Consider the following 18,308-nt stretch of genomic DNA (forward strand, 5'->3'; position numbering starts at 1 on the left):
TTCCACAGGGATGCTGGCCCATGTGGACTCTACAAGGTGTTGAAAGCGTTCCACTGGGATACTGGCCCATGTGGACTCTACAAGGTGTTGAAAGCACGGATACTGGCCCTTGTGGACTCTACAAGGCGTTGAAAGCGTTCCACATGGATGCTGGCCCTTGTGGACTCTACAAGGTGTCGAAAGCGTTCCACAGGGATGTTGGCCCTTGTGGACTCTACAAGGCGTCGAAAGCGTTCCACAGGGATGCTGGCCCATGTTGACTCACAGTGCTTCCCACAGTTCTGTCAAGTTGGCTGGATGTCCTTTGGGTGGTGTATCGTTCTTGATAAACAAGGGAAATTGTCGAGCATGAAAAACCCAGAAGCGTTGCAGTTCTTGACACAATCAAACCGGTGCGCCTGGTACCATACCCCCTGTTCAAAGGCACTTAAATGGTTTGTTTTGCCGACTTACCGTATGAATGGCACACATACACAATCCACGTCTCAAATGACGCAAATGCCTGAAAATCATTCTTTAACACGTCTCCTCCCCTTCATCTACACTGTTTGAAGTGGCTTTAATTCATACGTGACATCAACAAGGGATCATAGACTGAACACGTGAAAGCAGGTGAAAGCTATGTCAGCATGTGTTCATCATGTTTTGTACACTCAGTGTGTATATATATATATGTCATTTATTGTCATAAATAATACAATTTCAAAGGCTAAAGTGGTTGGTGGAACCCTTCATAAAGGGGTATAGGTAGAAGCAAACAGGGGGCTCTTTGAAAACCCCCCCAAATAAACCTAAATAAACCCTCTGAAAAAGGTTCTACCCACATTAGCACCAAAAAAAGAAGTTCCCCTATGACGACATACCGAAAAAAAACACTGGATGGTTCTAGTTCGCAAACCTTTTTTTACGAAGAGTGTACGCATGAGACTTTCATCTAAGTCTCTTCATAATGAGGTAGACCTACAGGCTAGGGTGTAACAGTCTCTCTTCATAATGAGGTAGACCTACAGGCTAGGGTGTAACAGTCTCTCTTCATAATGAGGTAGACCTACAGGCTAGGGTGTAACAGTCTCTCTTCATAATGAGGTAACCCTACAGGCTAGGATGTAACAGTCTCTCTTCATAGTGAGGTAGAACTACAGGCTAGGGAGTAACAGTCTCTCTTCATAATGAGGTAGACCTACAGGCTAGGGTGTAACAGTCTCTCTTCATAGTGAGGTAGAACTACAGGCTAGGGTGTAACAGTCTCTCTTCATAGTGAGGTAGACATACAGGCTAGGATGTAACAGTCTCTATTCATAGTGAGGTAGAACTACAGGCTAGGATGTAACCGTCTCTCTTCATAATGAGGAAGAGCTACAGGCTAGGATGTAACCGTCTCTCTTCATAGTGAGGTAAAAGTACAGGCTAGGATGTAACCGTCTCTCTTCATAATGAGGTAGACCTACAGGCTAGGATGTAACAGTCACTCTTTATAGTGAGGTAGACCGACAGGCTAGGGTGTAACAGTCTCTCTTCATAGTGAGGTAGACCTACAGGCGTGGATGTAACAGTCTCTCTTCATAGTGAGGTAAAACTACAGGCTAGGGTGTAACAGTCTCTCTTCATAGTGAGGTAAAACTACAGGCTAGGATGTAACCGTCTCTCTTCATAGTGAGGTAGACCTACAGGCGTGGATGTAACAGTCTCTCTTCATAGTGAGGTAAAACTACAGGCTAGGGTGTAACCGTCTCTCTTCATAGTGAGGTCAAACTTCAGGCTAGGATGTAACCGTCTCTCTTCATAGTGAGGTAGACCTACAGGCTAGGGTGTAACAGTCGCTCTTCATAAGGAGGTAGACCTACAGGCTAGGGTGTAACAGTCTCTATTCATAATGAGGTAGACCTACAGGCTAGGGTATAACAGTCTCTCTTCATAATTAGGTAGAACTACAGGCTAGGGTGTAACAGTCCCTCTTCATAATGAGGTAGACCTACAGGCTAGGGTGTAACAGTCTCTCTTCATAATGAGGTAGACCTACAGGCTAGGGTGTAACAGTCTCTCTTCATAATGAGGTAGACCTACAGGCTAGGGTGTAACAGTCTCTCTTCATAATGAGGTAGACCTACAGGCTAGGGTGTAACAGTATCTCTTCATAATGAGGTAGACCTACAGGCTAGGGTGTAACAGTCTCTCTTCATAATGAGGTAGACCTACAGGCTAGGGTGTAACAGTATCTCTTCATAATGAGGTAGACCTACAGGCTAGGGTGTAACAGTCTCTAATCATAATGAGGTAGACCTACAGGCTAGGGTGTAACAGTCTCTCTTCATAATGAGGTATACCTAAAGGCTGGGGTGTAACAGTCTCTCTTCATAATGAGATAGACCTACAGGCTAGGGAGTAATAGGTAATGACATGATACAATCCCGGGTCTTCATGTGATAACCACAGCTTCCTTATATTTTGTGGATAGGAGAGTCGTGTTTTAAGGGGTCTGAGTCTCCCTCCTCATAGTGTATTAGGACTGGCCTAGCACACAAGACAGGAAGTGGTGACATCATCATTATTCACAGTGTGGGGGTCAGGAGGATATAGCATCCCACGGGGTGGGGGGTAGACACACACACAAAGGCAGGCACACACACACACATAACAGAGAGAGGGGTAGAGACAGAGAGAGGGGTAGAGACAGAGAGAGAGGTAGAGACAGAGAGAGAGGTAGAGACATAGAGAGAGAGGTAGAGACACAGAGAGAGAGGTAGAGACACAGAGAGAGAGGTAGAGACAGGGAGAGAGAGAGAGGTAGAGACAGAGAGAGAGGTAGAGACAGAGAGAGAGGTAGAGACAGAGAGAGAGGTAGAGACAGAGAGAGAGAGAGAGAGAGGTAGAGACAGAGAGAGAGAGAGAGGTAGAGACAGAGAGAAAGGTAGAGACAGAGAGAGAGAGAGAGGTAGAGACAGAGAGAAAGGTAGAGACAGACTCAAATGGGAAATATATAGAAGAAAAAAAACTTTTTCCCAAACACAGTGTGTCTAAACTCTGGTGTCCAAACACCCAGCGCGCCCTAGACCTTCTGTCTGAGGCCAAACTAGGCTCACCCAGCCACATAATAATACACACAGGCACAAACGACCTGAGAGCACAGCAGGAAAGAGTGGCCAAAGCACTGAAGGGAGTGATTGAAAAGGCTTCTTCTACTTTCCCCAACGCACAAGTGGTTATCTCCACCCTGCTACCACGAAAAGACTTCCACCCTGCCACAATACAGCGGGTAAATGCAAGTATTTCCCGTGACTGTGCCTCAAAACCAAACGTTTTCCTGGCCCACCACTCCACCCTGGACTTGAACAGCCTCTATGACCAGGTCCACCTCTACAAGGCAGCAGTGCCCACCTTTGCCCGAACTCTAAAGGACATCGCTCTCAAACGTATCCCCAACACTTCACACAGGAGCAACAGATCAATAGACACCCCATCCAGACCAGCGGGACACCCTCCCAGATCTGCAGGACCCCCCCCCCCCTGGACCTACACATAGAGGACCCACGCCAAGAGGAATTACATCCAGACCACAGTACACCCAGACACATCCACACCCCCACCCCAACCAATCAACACCCCCCCACGTCAACCATGCCCACACCCCATTTAGGACCCCTCAGATCAGACCTATGCCACTCCTGCCCACCCCATGCACCCCACCCCCGCAAAGAGGGCCTCAACATGGAAGCCACACATACGCCCAGGTAGTGAGCGGGCAAACAGTCCCAACCCCCACTCTCACACTCGCCGAAGCCAATGGCATGTACCAGACGCTCAGCAGGCTCTGCTCACACTTACTGGCCTGAGGCCAAACCACGACCAACAACATTGGACACTCTATGGAACAAAAAGCCTTCACTATATTATCCTGGAATATCCAAGGCCTGAGGTCATCTGCCTTTGGCCTAAAGAGCAGAAACCCGGACTTCACCAAAGAAATCGGTAATACAGACATTGTCATCCTGCAAGAAACCTGGTATAGAGGAGACGGACCCACTGGTTGCCCTCTAGGTTACAGAGAGCTGGTAGTCCCATCCACCAAACTACCAGGTGTGAAACAGGGAAGGGACTCAGGGGGTATGCTAATTTGGTATAGAGCAGACCTAACTCACTCCATTAAATTAATCAAAACAGGAACATTTTACATTTGGCTAGAAATTCAAAAGGAAATTATCCTAACAGAGAAAAATGTCCTCCTGTGTGCTACCTATATCCCCCCACTAGAATCCCCATATTTTAATGAAGACAGCTTCTCCATCCTGGAGGGGGAAATCAATCATTTCCAGGCCCAGGGACATGTACTAGTCTGTGGCGACCTAAATGCCAGAACCGGACAAGAACCTGACACCCTAAGCACACAGGGGGACAAACACCTGCCTGGAGGTGACAGCATTCCCTCCCACATATGCCCCCCTAGGCACAACTATGACAACATAACCAACAAAAACGGGGCACAACTCCTGCAGCTCTGTCGCACGCTGGGTATGTACATAGTCAACGGTAGGCTTCGAGGGGACTCCTATGGTAGGTACACCTATAGCTCATCTCTTGGCAGTAGTACTGTAGACTACTTTATCACCGACCTCAACCCAGAGTCTCTCAGAGCGTTCACAGTCAGCCCACTGACACCCCTATCAGACCACAGCAAAATCACAGTCTACTTAAACAGAGCAATAATCAATCATGAGGCATCAAAGCCAAAGGAACTGAGTAACATTAAGAAATGCTATAGATGGAAGGAATGCAGTTGGGAAACCTACCAAAAAACAATTAGGCAACAACAAATTCAATCCCTTTTAGACAATTTCCTGGGTAAAACGTTCCGCTGTAATAGTGAAGGTGTAAACTTGGCAGTAGAAAATCTTAACAGTATATTTGACCTCTCAGCTTCCCTATCAAATCTAAAAATCTCAAATAGAAAACCGAAGAAAATTAACAATAATGACAAATGGTTTGATGAAGAATGCAAAAATCTAAGAAAGAAATTGAGAAACCTGTCCAACCAAAACATAGAGACCCGGAAAACCTGAGTCTACGCCTTCACTATGGTGAATCACTAAAACAATACAGAAATACACTACGGAAAAAGAAGGAACAGCATGTCAGAAATCAGCTCAATGCAATTGAAGAATCCATAGACTCTAACCACTTCTGGGAAAATTGGAAAACACTAAACAAACAACAACAACAAGAATTATCTATCCAAAATGGAGATGTATGGGTAAACCACTTCTCCAATCTTTTTGGCTCTATAACAAAGAATAAAGAGCAAAAACATATACATGATCAAATACAGATCTTAGAATCATCTATTAAAGACTACCAGAACTCACTGGATTATCCAATTACATTGAATGAGTTACAGGACAAAATAAAAACCCTCCAACCCAAAAAGGCCTGTGGTGTTGATGGTATCCTCAATGAAATGATCAAATATACAGACAACAAATTCCAATTGGCTATACTAAAACTCTTTAACATCATACTTAGCTCTGGCATCTTCCCCAATATTTGGAACCAAGGACTGATCACCCCAATCCACAAAAGTGGAGACAAATTTGACCCCAATAACTACCGTGGAATATGTGTCAACAGTAACCTTGGGAAAATCCTCTGCATTATTATTAACAGCAGACTCGTACATTTCCTCAATGAAAACAATGTACTGAGCAAATGTCAAATTGGCTTTTTACCAAATTACAGTACAACAGACCATGTATTCACCCTGCACACCCTAATTGACAACCAAACAAACCAAAACAAAGGCAAAGTCTTCTCATGCTTTGTTGATTTCAAAAAAGCCTTCGACTCAATCTGGCATGAGGGTCTGCTATACAAACTGATGGAAAGTGGTGTTGGGGGTAAAACATACGACATTATAAAATCCATGTACACAAACAACAAGTGTGCGGTTAAAATTGGCAAAAAACACACACATTTCTTCACACAGGGTCGTGGGGTTAGACAGGGATGCAGCTTAAGCCCCACCCTCTTCAACATATATATCAACGAATTGGCGCGGGCACTAGAAAAGTCTGCAGCACCCGGCCTCCCCCTGCTAGAATCCGAAGTCAAATGTCTGCTGTTTGCCGATGATCTGGTGCTTCTGTCACCAACCAAGGAGGGCCTACAGCAGCACCTAGATCTTATGCACAGATTCTGTCAGACCTGGGCCCTGACAGTAAATCTCAGTAAGACCAAAATAATGGTGTTCCAAAAAAGGTCCAGTCACCAGGACCACAAATACAAATTCAATCTAGACACTGTTGCCCTAGAGCACACAAAAAACTATACATACCTTGGCCTAAACATCAGCGCCACAGGTAACTTCCACAAAGCTGTGAACGATCTGAGAGACAAGGCAAGAAGGGCATTCTATGCCATCAAAAGAAACATAAATTTCAACATACCAATTAGGATTTGGCTAGAAATACTTGAATCAGTCATAGAGCCCATTGCCCTTTATGGTTGTGAGGTCTGGGGTCCGCTCACCAACCAAGACTTCACAAAATGGGACAAACACCAAATTGAGACTCTGCACGCAGAATTCTGCAAAAATATCCCCTGTGTACAACGTAGAACACCAAATAATGCATGCAGAGCAGAATTAGGCCGATACCCACTAATTATCAAAATCCAGAAAAGAGCCGTTAAATTCTACAACCACCTAAAAGGAAGTGATTCACAAACCTTCCATAACAAAGCCATCACCTACAGAGAGATGAACCTGGAGAAGAGTCCCCTAAGCAAGCTGGTCCTGGGGCTCTGTTCACAAACACAAACACACCCTACAGAGCCCCAGGACAACAGCACAATTAGACCCAACCAAATCATGAGAAAACAAAAAGATAATTACTTGACACATTGGAAAGAATTAACAAAAAAACAGAGCAAACTAGAATGCTATTTGGCCCTAAACAGAGAGTACACAGCGGCAGAATACCTGACCACTGTGACTGACCCAAAATTAAGGAAAGCTTTGACTATGTACAGACTCAGTGAGCATAGCCTTGCTATTGAGAAAGGCCGCCGTAGGCAGACATGGCTCTCAAGAGAAGACAGGCTATGTGCTCACTGCCCACAAAATGAGGTGGAAACTGAGCTGCACTTCCTAACCTCCTGCCCAATGTATGACCATATTAGAGAGACATATTTCCCTCAGATTACACAGATCCACAAAGAATTCGAAAACAAATCCAAATTTGAAAAACTCCCATATCTACTGGGTGAAATTCCACAGTGTGCCATCACAGCAGCAAGATTTGTGACCTGTTGCCACGAGAAAAGGGCAACCAGTGAAGAACAAACACCATTGTAAATACAACCCATATTTATGCTTATTTATTTTATCTTGTGTCCTTTAACCATTTGTACATTGTTAAAACACTGTATATATATATATATATAATATGACATTTGTAATGTCTTTACTGTTTTGAAACCTCTGTATGTGTAATGTTTACTGTTAATTTTTGTTGTTTTTCACTTTATATTTTCACTTTGTATGTTGTCTACCTCACTTGCTTTGGCAATGTTAACACATGTTTCCCATGCCAATAAAGCCCTTGAATTGAATTGAATTGAATTGACAGAGAGAGAGAGAGAGGTAGAGACAGAGAGAGAGGTAGAGACAGGGAGAGAGGTAGAGAGAGAGAGAGAGGTAGAGACACAGAGAGAGAGGTAGAGACACACAGAGAGAGGTAGAGACAGAGAGAGAGAGGTAGAGACACACAGAGAGAGAGGTAGAGACACAGAGAGAGAGGCAGAGACAGAGAGAGAGGCAGAGAGACAGAGAGAGAGGCAGAGAGACACAGAGAGAGAGGTAGAGACACAGAGAGAGAGGTAGAGACACAGAGGGTGAGGTAGAGACACAGAGAGAGAGGTAGAGACACAGAGAGAGAGGTAGAGACACAGAGAGAGAGGTAGAGACACAGAGAGAGAGGTAGAGACACAGAGAGAGAGGTAGAGACAGAGAGAGAGGTAGAGACACAGAGAGAGAGGTAGAGACAGAGAGAGAGGTAGAGACAGAGTAAGAGGCAGAGACACAGACAGAGGCAGAGACACAGAGAGAGGTAGAGACAGAGAGAGAGAGGTAGAGACAAAGAGAGAGGTAGAGACAAAGAGAGAGGTAGAGACAGAGAGAGAGGTAGAGACAGAGAGAGAGGTAGAGACAGAGAGAGAGGTAGAGACAGAGAGAGAGGTAGAGACAGAGAGAGAGGTAGAGACAGAGAGAGAGGAAGAGACAGAGAGAGAGGTAGAGACACAGAGAGAGAGAGAGGTAGAGGGAGAGGTAGAGACAGAGAGAGAGGTAGAGACAGAGAGAGTGGTAGAGACAGAGAGAGAGGCAGAGACACAGAGAGAGGCAGAGACACAGAGAGAGAGGTAGAGAGAGAGCCACAGAGCCCCAGGACAACAGCACAATTAAACCCAACCAAATCATGAGAAAACAAAAAGATAATTACTTGACACATTGGAAAGAATTAACAAAAAAACAGAGCAAACTAGAATGCTATTTGGCCCTAAACAGAGAGTGCACAGTGGCAGAATACCTGACCACTGTGACTGACCCAAAATTAAGGAAAGCTTTGACTATGTACAGACTCAGTGAGCATAGCCTTGCTATTGAGAAAGGCCGCCGTAGGCAGACATGGCTCTCAAGAGAAGACAGGCTATGTGCTCACTGCCAACAAAATGAGGTGGAAACTGAGCTGCACTTCCTAACCTCCTGCCCAATGTATGACCATATTAGAGAGACATATTTCCCTCAGATTACACAGATCCACAAAGAATTAGAAAACAAATCCAATTTTGATAAACTCCCATATCTACTGGGTGAAATTCCACAGTTTGCCATCACAGCAGCATGATTTGTGACCTGTTGCCACGAGAAAAGGGCAACCAGTGAAGAACAAACACCATTGGAAATACAACCCACATTTATGCTTATTTATCTTCCCTTGTGTACTTTAACCATTTGTACATTGTTACAACACTGTATGTATATATATATATATATATATATATATATATATATATATATATATATATATATATATATATATATATATATATATGACATGTGTAATGTCTTTACTGTTTTGAAATGTCTGTATGTGTAATGTTTACTGTTCATTTTTATTGGTTATTTCACTTTTGTATAATATCTACCTCACTTGCTTTGGCAATGTTAACACGTTTCCCATGCCAATAAAGACCCTTGAATTGAATTGAATTGAAAGAGAGAGAGAGGTAGAGACACAGAGAGAGAGAGGTAGAGACAGCGAGAGAGAGGTAGAGACACAGAGAGAGAGGTAGAGACAGAGAGAAAAAATAGTATCTATTATCTACAATCTATTATCTACCTCACTTGCTTTGGCAATGTTAACACATGTTTCCCATGCCAATAAAGCCCCTTGAATTGAATTGAATTGAAAGAGGTAGAGACAGAGAGAGAGAGGTAGAGAGAGAGTTAGAGACACAGAGAGACAGGTAGAGACAGGGAGAGGTAGAGACACAGAGAGAGAGGTAGAGACACAGAGAGAGAGAGGTAGAGACACAGAGAGAGAGAGGTAGACACAGAGAGAGAGAGGTAGAGACACAGAGAGAGAGAGGTAGAGAGAGAGAGAGAGAGAGAGAGAGAGAGAGAGAGAGAGAGAGAGAGAGAGAGAGGTAGAGAGAGAAAGAGACAGGTAGAGACACAGAGAGAGAGGTAGAGACACAGAGAGAGAGGTAGAGACACAGAGAGAGAGGTAGAGACAGAGAGAGGTAGAGACACAGAGAGAGAGGTAGAGACACAGAGAAAGAGAGACAGCGATAGGTAGAGACACAGAGAGAGAGGTAGAGACGGAGAGCGAGAGGTAGAGACAGAGATAGAGAGGTAGAGACGGAGAACGAGAGGTAGGGAGAGAGGTAGAGACAGAGAGAGAGGTAGAGACACAGACACAGAGAGAGTTAGAGACAGAGAGAGAGGTAGAGACACTGAGAGGTAGAGACACAGAGAGAGAGAGGTAGAGACAGAGAGAGACGTAGAGACACAGAGACAGAGAGAGGTAGAGACGGAAAGAGAGGTAGAGACACAGAGAGAAAGAGGAAGAGACAGAGAGAGAGAGAGGTAGAGACACATAGAGAGAGGTAGAGACACAGAGAGAGAGGTAGAGACACAGAGAGAAAGAGGAAGAGACAGAGAGAGAAAGAGGAAGAGACAGAGAGAGAGAGGTAGAGACAGAGAGAGAGAGGTAGAGACAGAGAGAGAGGTAGAGACACAGCGACAGAGAGAGGTAGAGATGGAGAGAGAGGTAGAGACACAGAGAGAGAGCGAGAGGTAGAGACAGAGAGAGAGAGAGAGAGAGAGAGAGAGCGGTAGAGACACAGAGAGAGGTAGAGACACAGGGAGAGAGAGAGACAGCGAGAGGTAGAGACACACAGAGAGAGAGACAGCGAGAGGTAGAAACACAGAGAGAGAGGTAGAGACACAGAGAGAGAGAGACAGCGATAGGTAGAGACACAGAGAGGGACAGCGAGAGGTAGAGACACAGAGAGAGAGGTAGAGACACAGAGAGAGAGGTAGAGACACCGAGAGAGAGGTAGAGACACAGAGAGAGAGGTAGAGACACAGAGAGAGAGACAGCGAGAGGTAGAGATACAGAGAGAGATGTAGCGGCACAGAGAGAGAGACAGCGAGAGGTAGAGACACAGAGAGAGAGACAGCGAGAGGTAGAGACACAGAGAGAGAGGTAGAGACACAGAGAGAGAGGTAGAGACACAGAGAGAGACAGTGAGAGGTAGAGACACAGAGAGAGAGAGGTAGAGACACAGAGAGAGAGAGGTAGAGACACAGAGAGAGAGACAGCGAGTGGTAGATGTGAGAATGGAGTCGTAGTTACAGCAAGCAGCAGGCCTACTACCATCTAGTGGATCAGAGCTTTGTGTTGCCATGGTGCATCAGCCTCAAATGATAGCCTGTACTCTCCTCCTATAACATGACACACACGACTCAGCTGAAGGACATTTGAAATCCAGCATTACAGAGGTGTTGGTGACGTATCTCTCTATCTTACCACGCTCTCTCTGAGAGAGATAGTGGCTTGAAGAGCTTGAATAATATGATTCTTCTGAAGCCTAATTGTCTAGCCAGGGGCTTGCGAAGAGCACAACTAACCACGGTCAACCAAAACAAACTATTTCATAATTTCCCAATATGAGCAATATTCATAGTGGCTTGATGTTTGGTTAGGTAAACACATAGACTACACACAGATAGACCCCCATTATGTAACAGTAGACCTACTGTCTTATTGTACACAATTATGTACTGTAGTACACGTTTCTTCTCTCTTACCTTTGCGAATGAGGTCTTCTGTGTCCTGGTCGAAGCCCAGTCGGTGGCATTTGCTCCACAGTCCCATGTTGGTGGAGTTGTACTGCCTGCTACACTCGTCCGCGGCGGACATAGCGAACAGCTGCCTTCTGTTCCGGGCTAGGAGCAGCTTGTCCTCCCAGCGGTCCAGTCTGGAGCGGCTAGCCCGCAGAGGGAGGCTGTTGTTGGGGATGTAGATAAAGCCTGGGTTCTTACGGCTGGAGAAGCTTCGACAGCGCTCCCGATACCTCCGCGCGTCCGTCTCGTACCAGTGGTCGGAACAGATCGCCACTGCTAGCATTCCTAGGGCGCACAGAGAGAGGGACAGGCCGGCGTAGAGCAGTAACTTCCCTGCAGCCATGCTCGGTTTCTCTGCTTTTCTCAGAGCCGCCGCATCAGCACCACCAGCCTATGGACAGCTCCTCTGCTCTCCTCTCCTCGCTCTGTCGGTCTGTCGCTTTGTCAGTCAGCACAGCGCTGCTACGGCTACAACCCACCTCCAACGAATCAGTTTACATCTCCCCTTGGCGCCGATAGCAAGACCATCATCGAGGTTACAACCATGAGCAAATAGAATTTAAGTCTAGGTTGCAAATCATAAAATTCGTTGAATCTACCGAATAAGGCAAGGTCCTTGCTGTAAAATAGAGTTCCTTTCCGTTCTTTCCTGCGTACGGGAGAGAGTGATCTGGAGAGAGGGAGCGAGCAGCTGCAGCTGTTCGGATGCTGCCTCGACGAGTGAAAAGATGCTGATCTCACTCCCCGGCTCTCAGCAACCCTCCATCTGCTGCGATTAGGCGGAATGGGGCGAGACAGGAACAAACGTCCACGCAGAACACAGAGTTTTTTTTCTTCCCCCAAAGCGTTTCAGTTCGAGTCGAAAACCTACAAAACCAGAGAAACAAGGAATATTATTAGCCTGAACAATCGTGAGATCCCACTTTCAGCATGAGCTCGGATGTTTACAAGAGCATGCCATTGCTCTTGTTGTAGGCTATTCTGTAACAGGCCACGCTACAATGTAATCTCCCCAAAAATTAAACGTTATGCTTGCTGGTTGTTCAGTGATGTTTTCTCGTGCAATGTGCACATGAAAAGGTCATGTTTTGTTGTCAGTCAAAAGCCCTTGGCATGCAGTCACCCCCACCCCCTGCCATCCCATCTGGACTAAAAGGGCTGGCCATACGTGAATGTAGAGCCGCCAAATTATCTTAATTTTCCTCGGCCTAAATAATAGGGATATGACCTCATCCAGGACGCACCGTAATCACTCATTGTCAAATTAAACCGCACAACGTCTGTCGTTCAAAAAGGGAACGTCCCCAATAGATATTTAAAAAAAAATAATACGTTGCTTCATTACCATAATAAATGTACATAAGGTAATTCAACATGAATATCCAAATGACCGTGACAAGACAATCAATTACACGCGGTTGAATACGTCTCTATGTCCATCAGGCTCAACTCAAATAGCTTACATCACATCAGTGTGTGACTCGACGAGGTTTGGACGCGCATCAACTCACCGCTCAGAACGACGCGACTTCGGCGTAGCTTTACGTTCCAATGGGATTATTTAAAACTCTACGTTCCAGATGTCTTCAAACGTTCAGTAACCGGAACAGGCTAAAGTTTCGCCTTCAAATATGAATTGCACAGAGAGACTCTGATCCCTGCTGCACTGGGCGACATTGACAGGAGCCAGGAAGCGTTGCGTAAAGATGTTATTTGACGCGGCAGATGTCGCCGTTGGGATTAACTCCTCAGAGGGATATATATATATATATATATGTATGTAGGCTAAAACAATATGCGTTATCGTTACTGTCGAGTTTAAAACCCCCTCTGGCAGCTAGGCTCCCAACGCATTCAGACTAGTGTGGACAGTCTACAGCGGTGACGTCATGGTGTCTAAATTCATTGTTTATTAACAAAAAAACACCTTCTTAAAGAAATAGTACCCCCCTCCACCCCTCTCTACTTGTGAGGCGAGGATTTAGGTTTCCAAACATATTACGCCTCTATAGAAAATGGCCTGTGCTTTTTTTTTTTTTTTACGGAATTAGCCTCATAAGAACAAAGTCGACAACCCAACATAGCACCTGCCCGGTCTTCCGTCAGAAATGAAAGGAGTCATTGAACCAGGGGACCATTTGATATCCCTGACTACGTAGTTGTCAAGGAAGAAGACAGGGGGCGCTGCTGCATAATTGATGACGAGGCTGAGACGCACCTGTCACACCACTGGAGATGACGGACGGAGAGTCGTCTGTCTACTGTGACTGACTGTTTGCTACGACATATAGGCCAATACAAACGGGCTGCACTGACGAAGTGGTAGATATTTTACAGCTTAATGAAAACTATATTACTACACAACGTTTCTTCACTGGACTAAAGCCTGTTATTATATCTCATGGGTGTCCCCATCACTCTCAACAACAACAAGACCAATCTATTATAAGTGGAGTACAACAGGGACAATATAACAGGGACCAGACTGACTGGTCTGGAGGGACAACAGGGACAATATAACAGGGACCAGACTGACTGGTCTGGAGGGACAACAGGGACCAGACTGACTGGTCTGGAGGGACAACAGGGACAACACAACAGGGACCAGACTGACTGGTCTGGAGGGACAACAGGGACAATATAACAGGGACCAGACTGACTGGTCTGGAGGGACAACAGGGACAACATAACAGGGACCAGACTGACTGGTCTGGAGGGACAACAGGGACAACACAACAGGGACCACATAACAGGGACCAGACTGACTGGTCTGGAGGGACAACAGGGACAACATAACAGGGACAACATAACAGGGACCAGACTGACTGGTCTGGAGGGACAACAGGGACCAGACTGACTGGTCTGGAGGGACAACAGGGACAACACAACAAGGACCAGACTGACTGGTCTGGAGGGACAACAGGGACAACACAACAGGGACCACATAACAGGGACCAGACTGACTGGTCTGGAGGGACAACAGGGACAACATAACAGGGACCAGACTGACTGGTCTGGAGGGACAACAGGGACAATATAACAGGGACCAGACTGACTGGTCTGGAGGGACAACAGGGACAATATAACAGGGACCAGACTGACTGGTCTGGAGGGACAACAGGGACAACATAACAGGGACAACATAACAGGGACCAGACTGACTGGTCTGGAGGGACAACAGGGACCAGACTGACTGGTCTGGAGGGACAACAGGGACAACATAACAGGGACCAGACTGACTGGTCTGGAGGGACAACAGGGACAACATAACAGGGACCAGACTGACTGGTCTGGAGGGACAACAGGGACAACATAACAGGGACCAGACTGACTGGTCTGGAGGGACAACAGGGACAACACAACAGGGACCAGACTGACTGGTCTGGAGGGACAACAGGGACAACATAACAGGGACCAGACTGACTGGTCTGGAGGGACAACAGGGACAACATAACAGGGACCAGACTGACTGGTCTGGAGGGACAACAGGGACAACATAACAGGGACCAGACTGACTGGTCTGGAGGGACAACAGGAACAACACAACAGGGACCAGACTGACTGGTCTGGAGGGACAACAGGGACAACACAACAGGGACCAGACTGACTGGTCTGGAGGGACAACAGGGACAACATAACAGGGACCAGACTGACTGGTCTGGAGGGACAACAGGGACAATATAACAGGGACCAGACTGACTGGTCTGGAGGGACAACAGGGACAACATAACAGGGACAACATAACAGGGACTATACTCAGACAGGTCTAATGTCCTCTGCTTTGACTATGGAAAAAGTAATTGTGGAGAAGTACTGTTGATCAAAGTCATAGTGCACTATATAGGGAATAGGGTGCCATGTGGGACTATATAGGGAATAGGGCTCTGGTCTAAAGTAGTGTACTATATAGGGAATAGGGCTCTGGTCTAAAGTAGTGCACTATATAGGGAATAGGGCTCTGGTCTAAAGTAGTGCACTATATAGGGAATAGGGCTCTGGTCTAAAGTAGTGCACTATATAGGGAATAGGGCTCTGGTCAAAAGTAGTGCACTATATAGGGAATAGGGCTCTGGTCTAAAGTAGTGCACTATATAGGGAATAGGGCTCTGGTCTAAAGTAGTGCACTATATAGGGAATAGGGCTCTGGTCTAAAGTAGTGCACTATATAGGGAATAGGGCTCTGGTCAAAAGTAGTGCACTATATAGGGATTAGGGCTCTGGTCTAAAGTAGTGCACAATATAGGGAATAGGGCTCTGGTCTAAAGTAGTGGACTATATAGGGAATAGGGCTCTGGTCTAAAGTAGTGTACTATATAGGGAATAGGGTTCTAGTCTAAAGTAGTGGACTATATAGGGAATAGGGCTCTGGTCTAAAGTAGTGTACTATATAGGGAATAGGGCTCTGGTCTAAAGTAGTGTACTATATAGGGAATAGGGCTCTGGTCTAAAGTAGTGTACTATATAGGGAATAGGGCTCTGGTCTAAAGTAGTGTACTATATAGGGAATAGGGCTCTGGTCTAAAGTAGTGTACTATATAGGGAATAGGGCTCTGGTCTATAGTAGTGTACTATATAGGGAATAGGGCTCTGGTCTATAGTAGTGTACTATATAGGGAATGGGGCTCTGGTCTATAGTAGTGCACTATATAGGGAATAGGACTCTGGTCTATAGTAGTGCACTATATAGGGAATAGGGCTCTGGTCTATAGTAGTGCACTATATAGGGAATAGGACTCTGGTCTAAAGTAGTGTACTATATAGGGAATAGGGCTCTGGTCTATAGTAGTGCACTATATAGGGAATAGGACTCTGGTCTATAGTAGTGCACTATATAGGGAATAGGACTCTGGTCTATAGTAGTGCACTATATAGGGAATAGGGCTCTGGTCTATAGTAGTGCACTATATAGGGAATAGGGCTCTGGTCTATAGTAGTGCACTATATAGGGAATAGGGCTCTGGTCTAAAGTAGTGCACTATATAGGGAATAGGGCTCTGGTCTAAAGTAGTGCACTATATAGGGATTAGGGCTCTGGTCTAAAGTAGTGCACTATATAGGGAATAGGGCTCTGGTCTAAAGTAGTGCACTATATAGGGAATAGGGTGCCATTTGGGCAAGAGGTGTCACTACAGTCCCCGGTTCGATTCCAGTCTGTGTCACATCTGGCCGTGATTGGGAGTCCCATAGGGGCGTGTCGTATGGGTTTGGCCCGGTGGTAGGCCGTCCGTTGTAAATATGAATTAGTTCTTTAACTGACCAGTTAAATGAAAGGTTAAATCAACAAACAGCTGCCATCTGGGTCACCTTCTGGCTCTGCTTGTTGTGAGCTTGTTAGCTGCTCCCCCCGTTACACACTTCCTGTCAACTATCTGCCACTTGTTTACTTCACACAATATTAGGCCATTTGTGTGGCTAGCTATCGGCTGATGTGTTCCCTTGTCTCATTCTTTATCCCTGACATCGTCTTTAATGGCAACATCCTCTAGCTGAAGAAGAGGGGACACGACTGTGTTACTAATGCCCGCCTGTGTCCCGAATGGCTCCGGGGCCCTGGTCAAATGTAGGCCTCTGTATAGGGAATAGAGTGCCATTTTGGAGGCAGTCCTGCTACAGCTGACTCTATCAGCTTCCTGTCTATCAGATTCCTGTCTGTCAGCTGACCCTTCTCAAGAAATACATTCATTATTCAAAATCACTGTGGGGGGCGGGGGGGGGGGGGGGGGTATAAAAAACGCTCAGTAACATCAGTTTATTCACATTACAGAGACCAGAGACCCCCCCCGTGTGAGCCAAAGTTTAAGCCAATGTCCTGATCCGTCTCCAGATCCCGGCACGAGGTTACGTAGAGAACAATATACAACAATACCTACAGTAGATGTCTAAACGTTTGGACACACCTACTCATTTTTTTTTCTCTACATTGTAGAATAATATGTTACATTTGAGATTCTACAAAGTAGCCACACCTTCTCTTGATGACATCTTTGCAAACTCTCGGCATTCTCTCAACCAGCTTCATGAGGTAGTCACCTGGATTGGAGGTCTTTTCAGTTAATTTGTGGAGAGAGGAATGGAATGTATTTTTTTTCCCCTTCGTAATGCGTTTGAGCCAATCAGTTGTGTTGTGACATGCTAGGGGTGGTATACAGAAGAAAGCCTTATTTGGTAAAAGACCAAGTCCATATTATGGCAAGGACAACTCAAATAAGCAAAGAGAAACGACAGTCCATCATTACCTTAAGACATGAAGGTCAGTCAATCTGGAAAATCTGGAAAAATTTCAAGACCTTTGAAAGTGCAGTCGCAAAAACCATCAAGCGCTGTGATGAAACTGGCTCTCGTGAGGACCGCAACAGGAAAGGAAAACCCAGAGTTACCTCTGCTGCAGAGGATAAGATCATTAGATTTACCAGCCTCAGAAATTGCAGGCCAAATAAATGCTCCAGAGAGATCAAGTAACAGACGCATCTCAACATTAACTGTTCAGAGGAGACTGCGTGAATCAGGCCTTTATGGTCGAATTGCTGCAAAGAAACCACTACTGAAGGACACCAATAAGAAGACACTTGATGGGCCAATAAACATGAGCAATGGACATTAGACCGGTGGAAATCTGTCCTTTGGTCTGATGAGTCCAAATATGAGAGTTTTGGATCCAACCTCCGTGTCGTTGTGAGACTCAGAGTAGGTGAACGAATGATCTCCGCATGTGTGATTCCCACCATGAAGCATGGAGGAGGAGGTGTGATGGCGTGGAGTTGCTTTGCCGGTGTCTGTGATTTATTTACAATTCAAGGCACAGTTAACCAACATGGCTACCACAGCATTCTGCAGCGATACGCCATCCCATCTGGTTTGCACTTAGTGAGATTATAATTTGTTTTTCAACAGGACAATGACCCAACACACC

The 18,308-nt window shown here is 45.7% G+C and overlaps 1 protein-coding gene across 1 annotated transcript in view; it reads right to left on the reverse strand.

The window, feature by feature from the left end:
• The window catches only part of LOC139392825 (transmembrane protein 178B), a 147,499-nt gene extending 134,519 nt beyond the window's left edge, over positions 1-12,980 (reverse strand). The window contains exons 1-2 of the mRNA XM_071141108.1: positions 12,910-12,980; positions 11,363-12,265 (exon numbers count right to left, since the gene is read on the reverse strand). Of these exons, the coding sequence (XP_070997209.1) occupies positions 11,363-11,741 (379 nt within the window). The 5' untranslated portion in view covers positions 11,742-12,265; positions 12,910-12,980. The remainder of the gene's footprint in view (positions 1-11,362; positions 12,266-12,909) is intronic.
• Positions 12,981-18,308: the final 5,328 nt, after the last annotated feature.

This window comes from Oncorhynchus clarkii, chromosome 33 (assembly GCF_045791955.1).
Source record: "Oncorhynchus clarkii lewisi isolate Uvic-CL-2024 chromosome 33, UVic_Ocla_1.0, whole genome shotgun sequence".
Taxonomy (NCBI): Eukaryota; Metazoa; Chordata; class Actinopteri; order Salmoniformes; family Salmonidae; genus Oncorhynchus; species Oncorhynchus clarkii.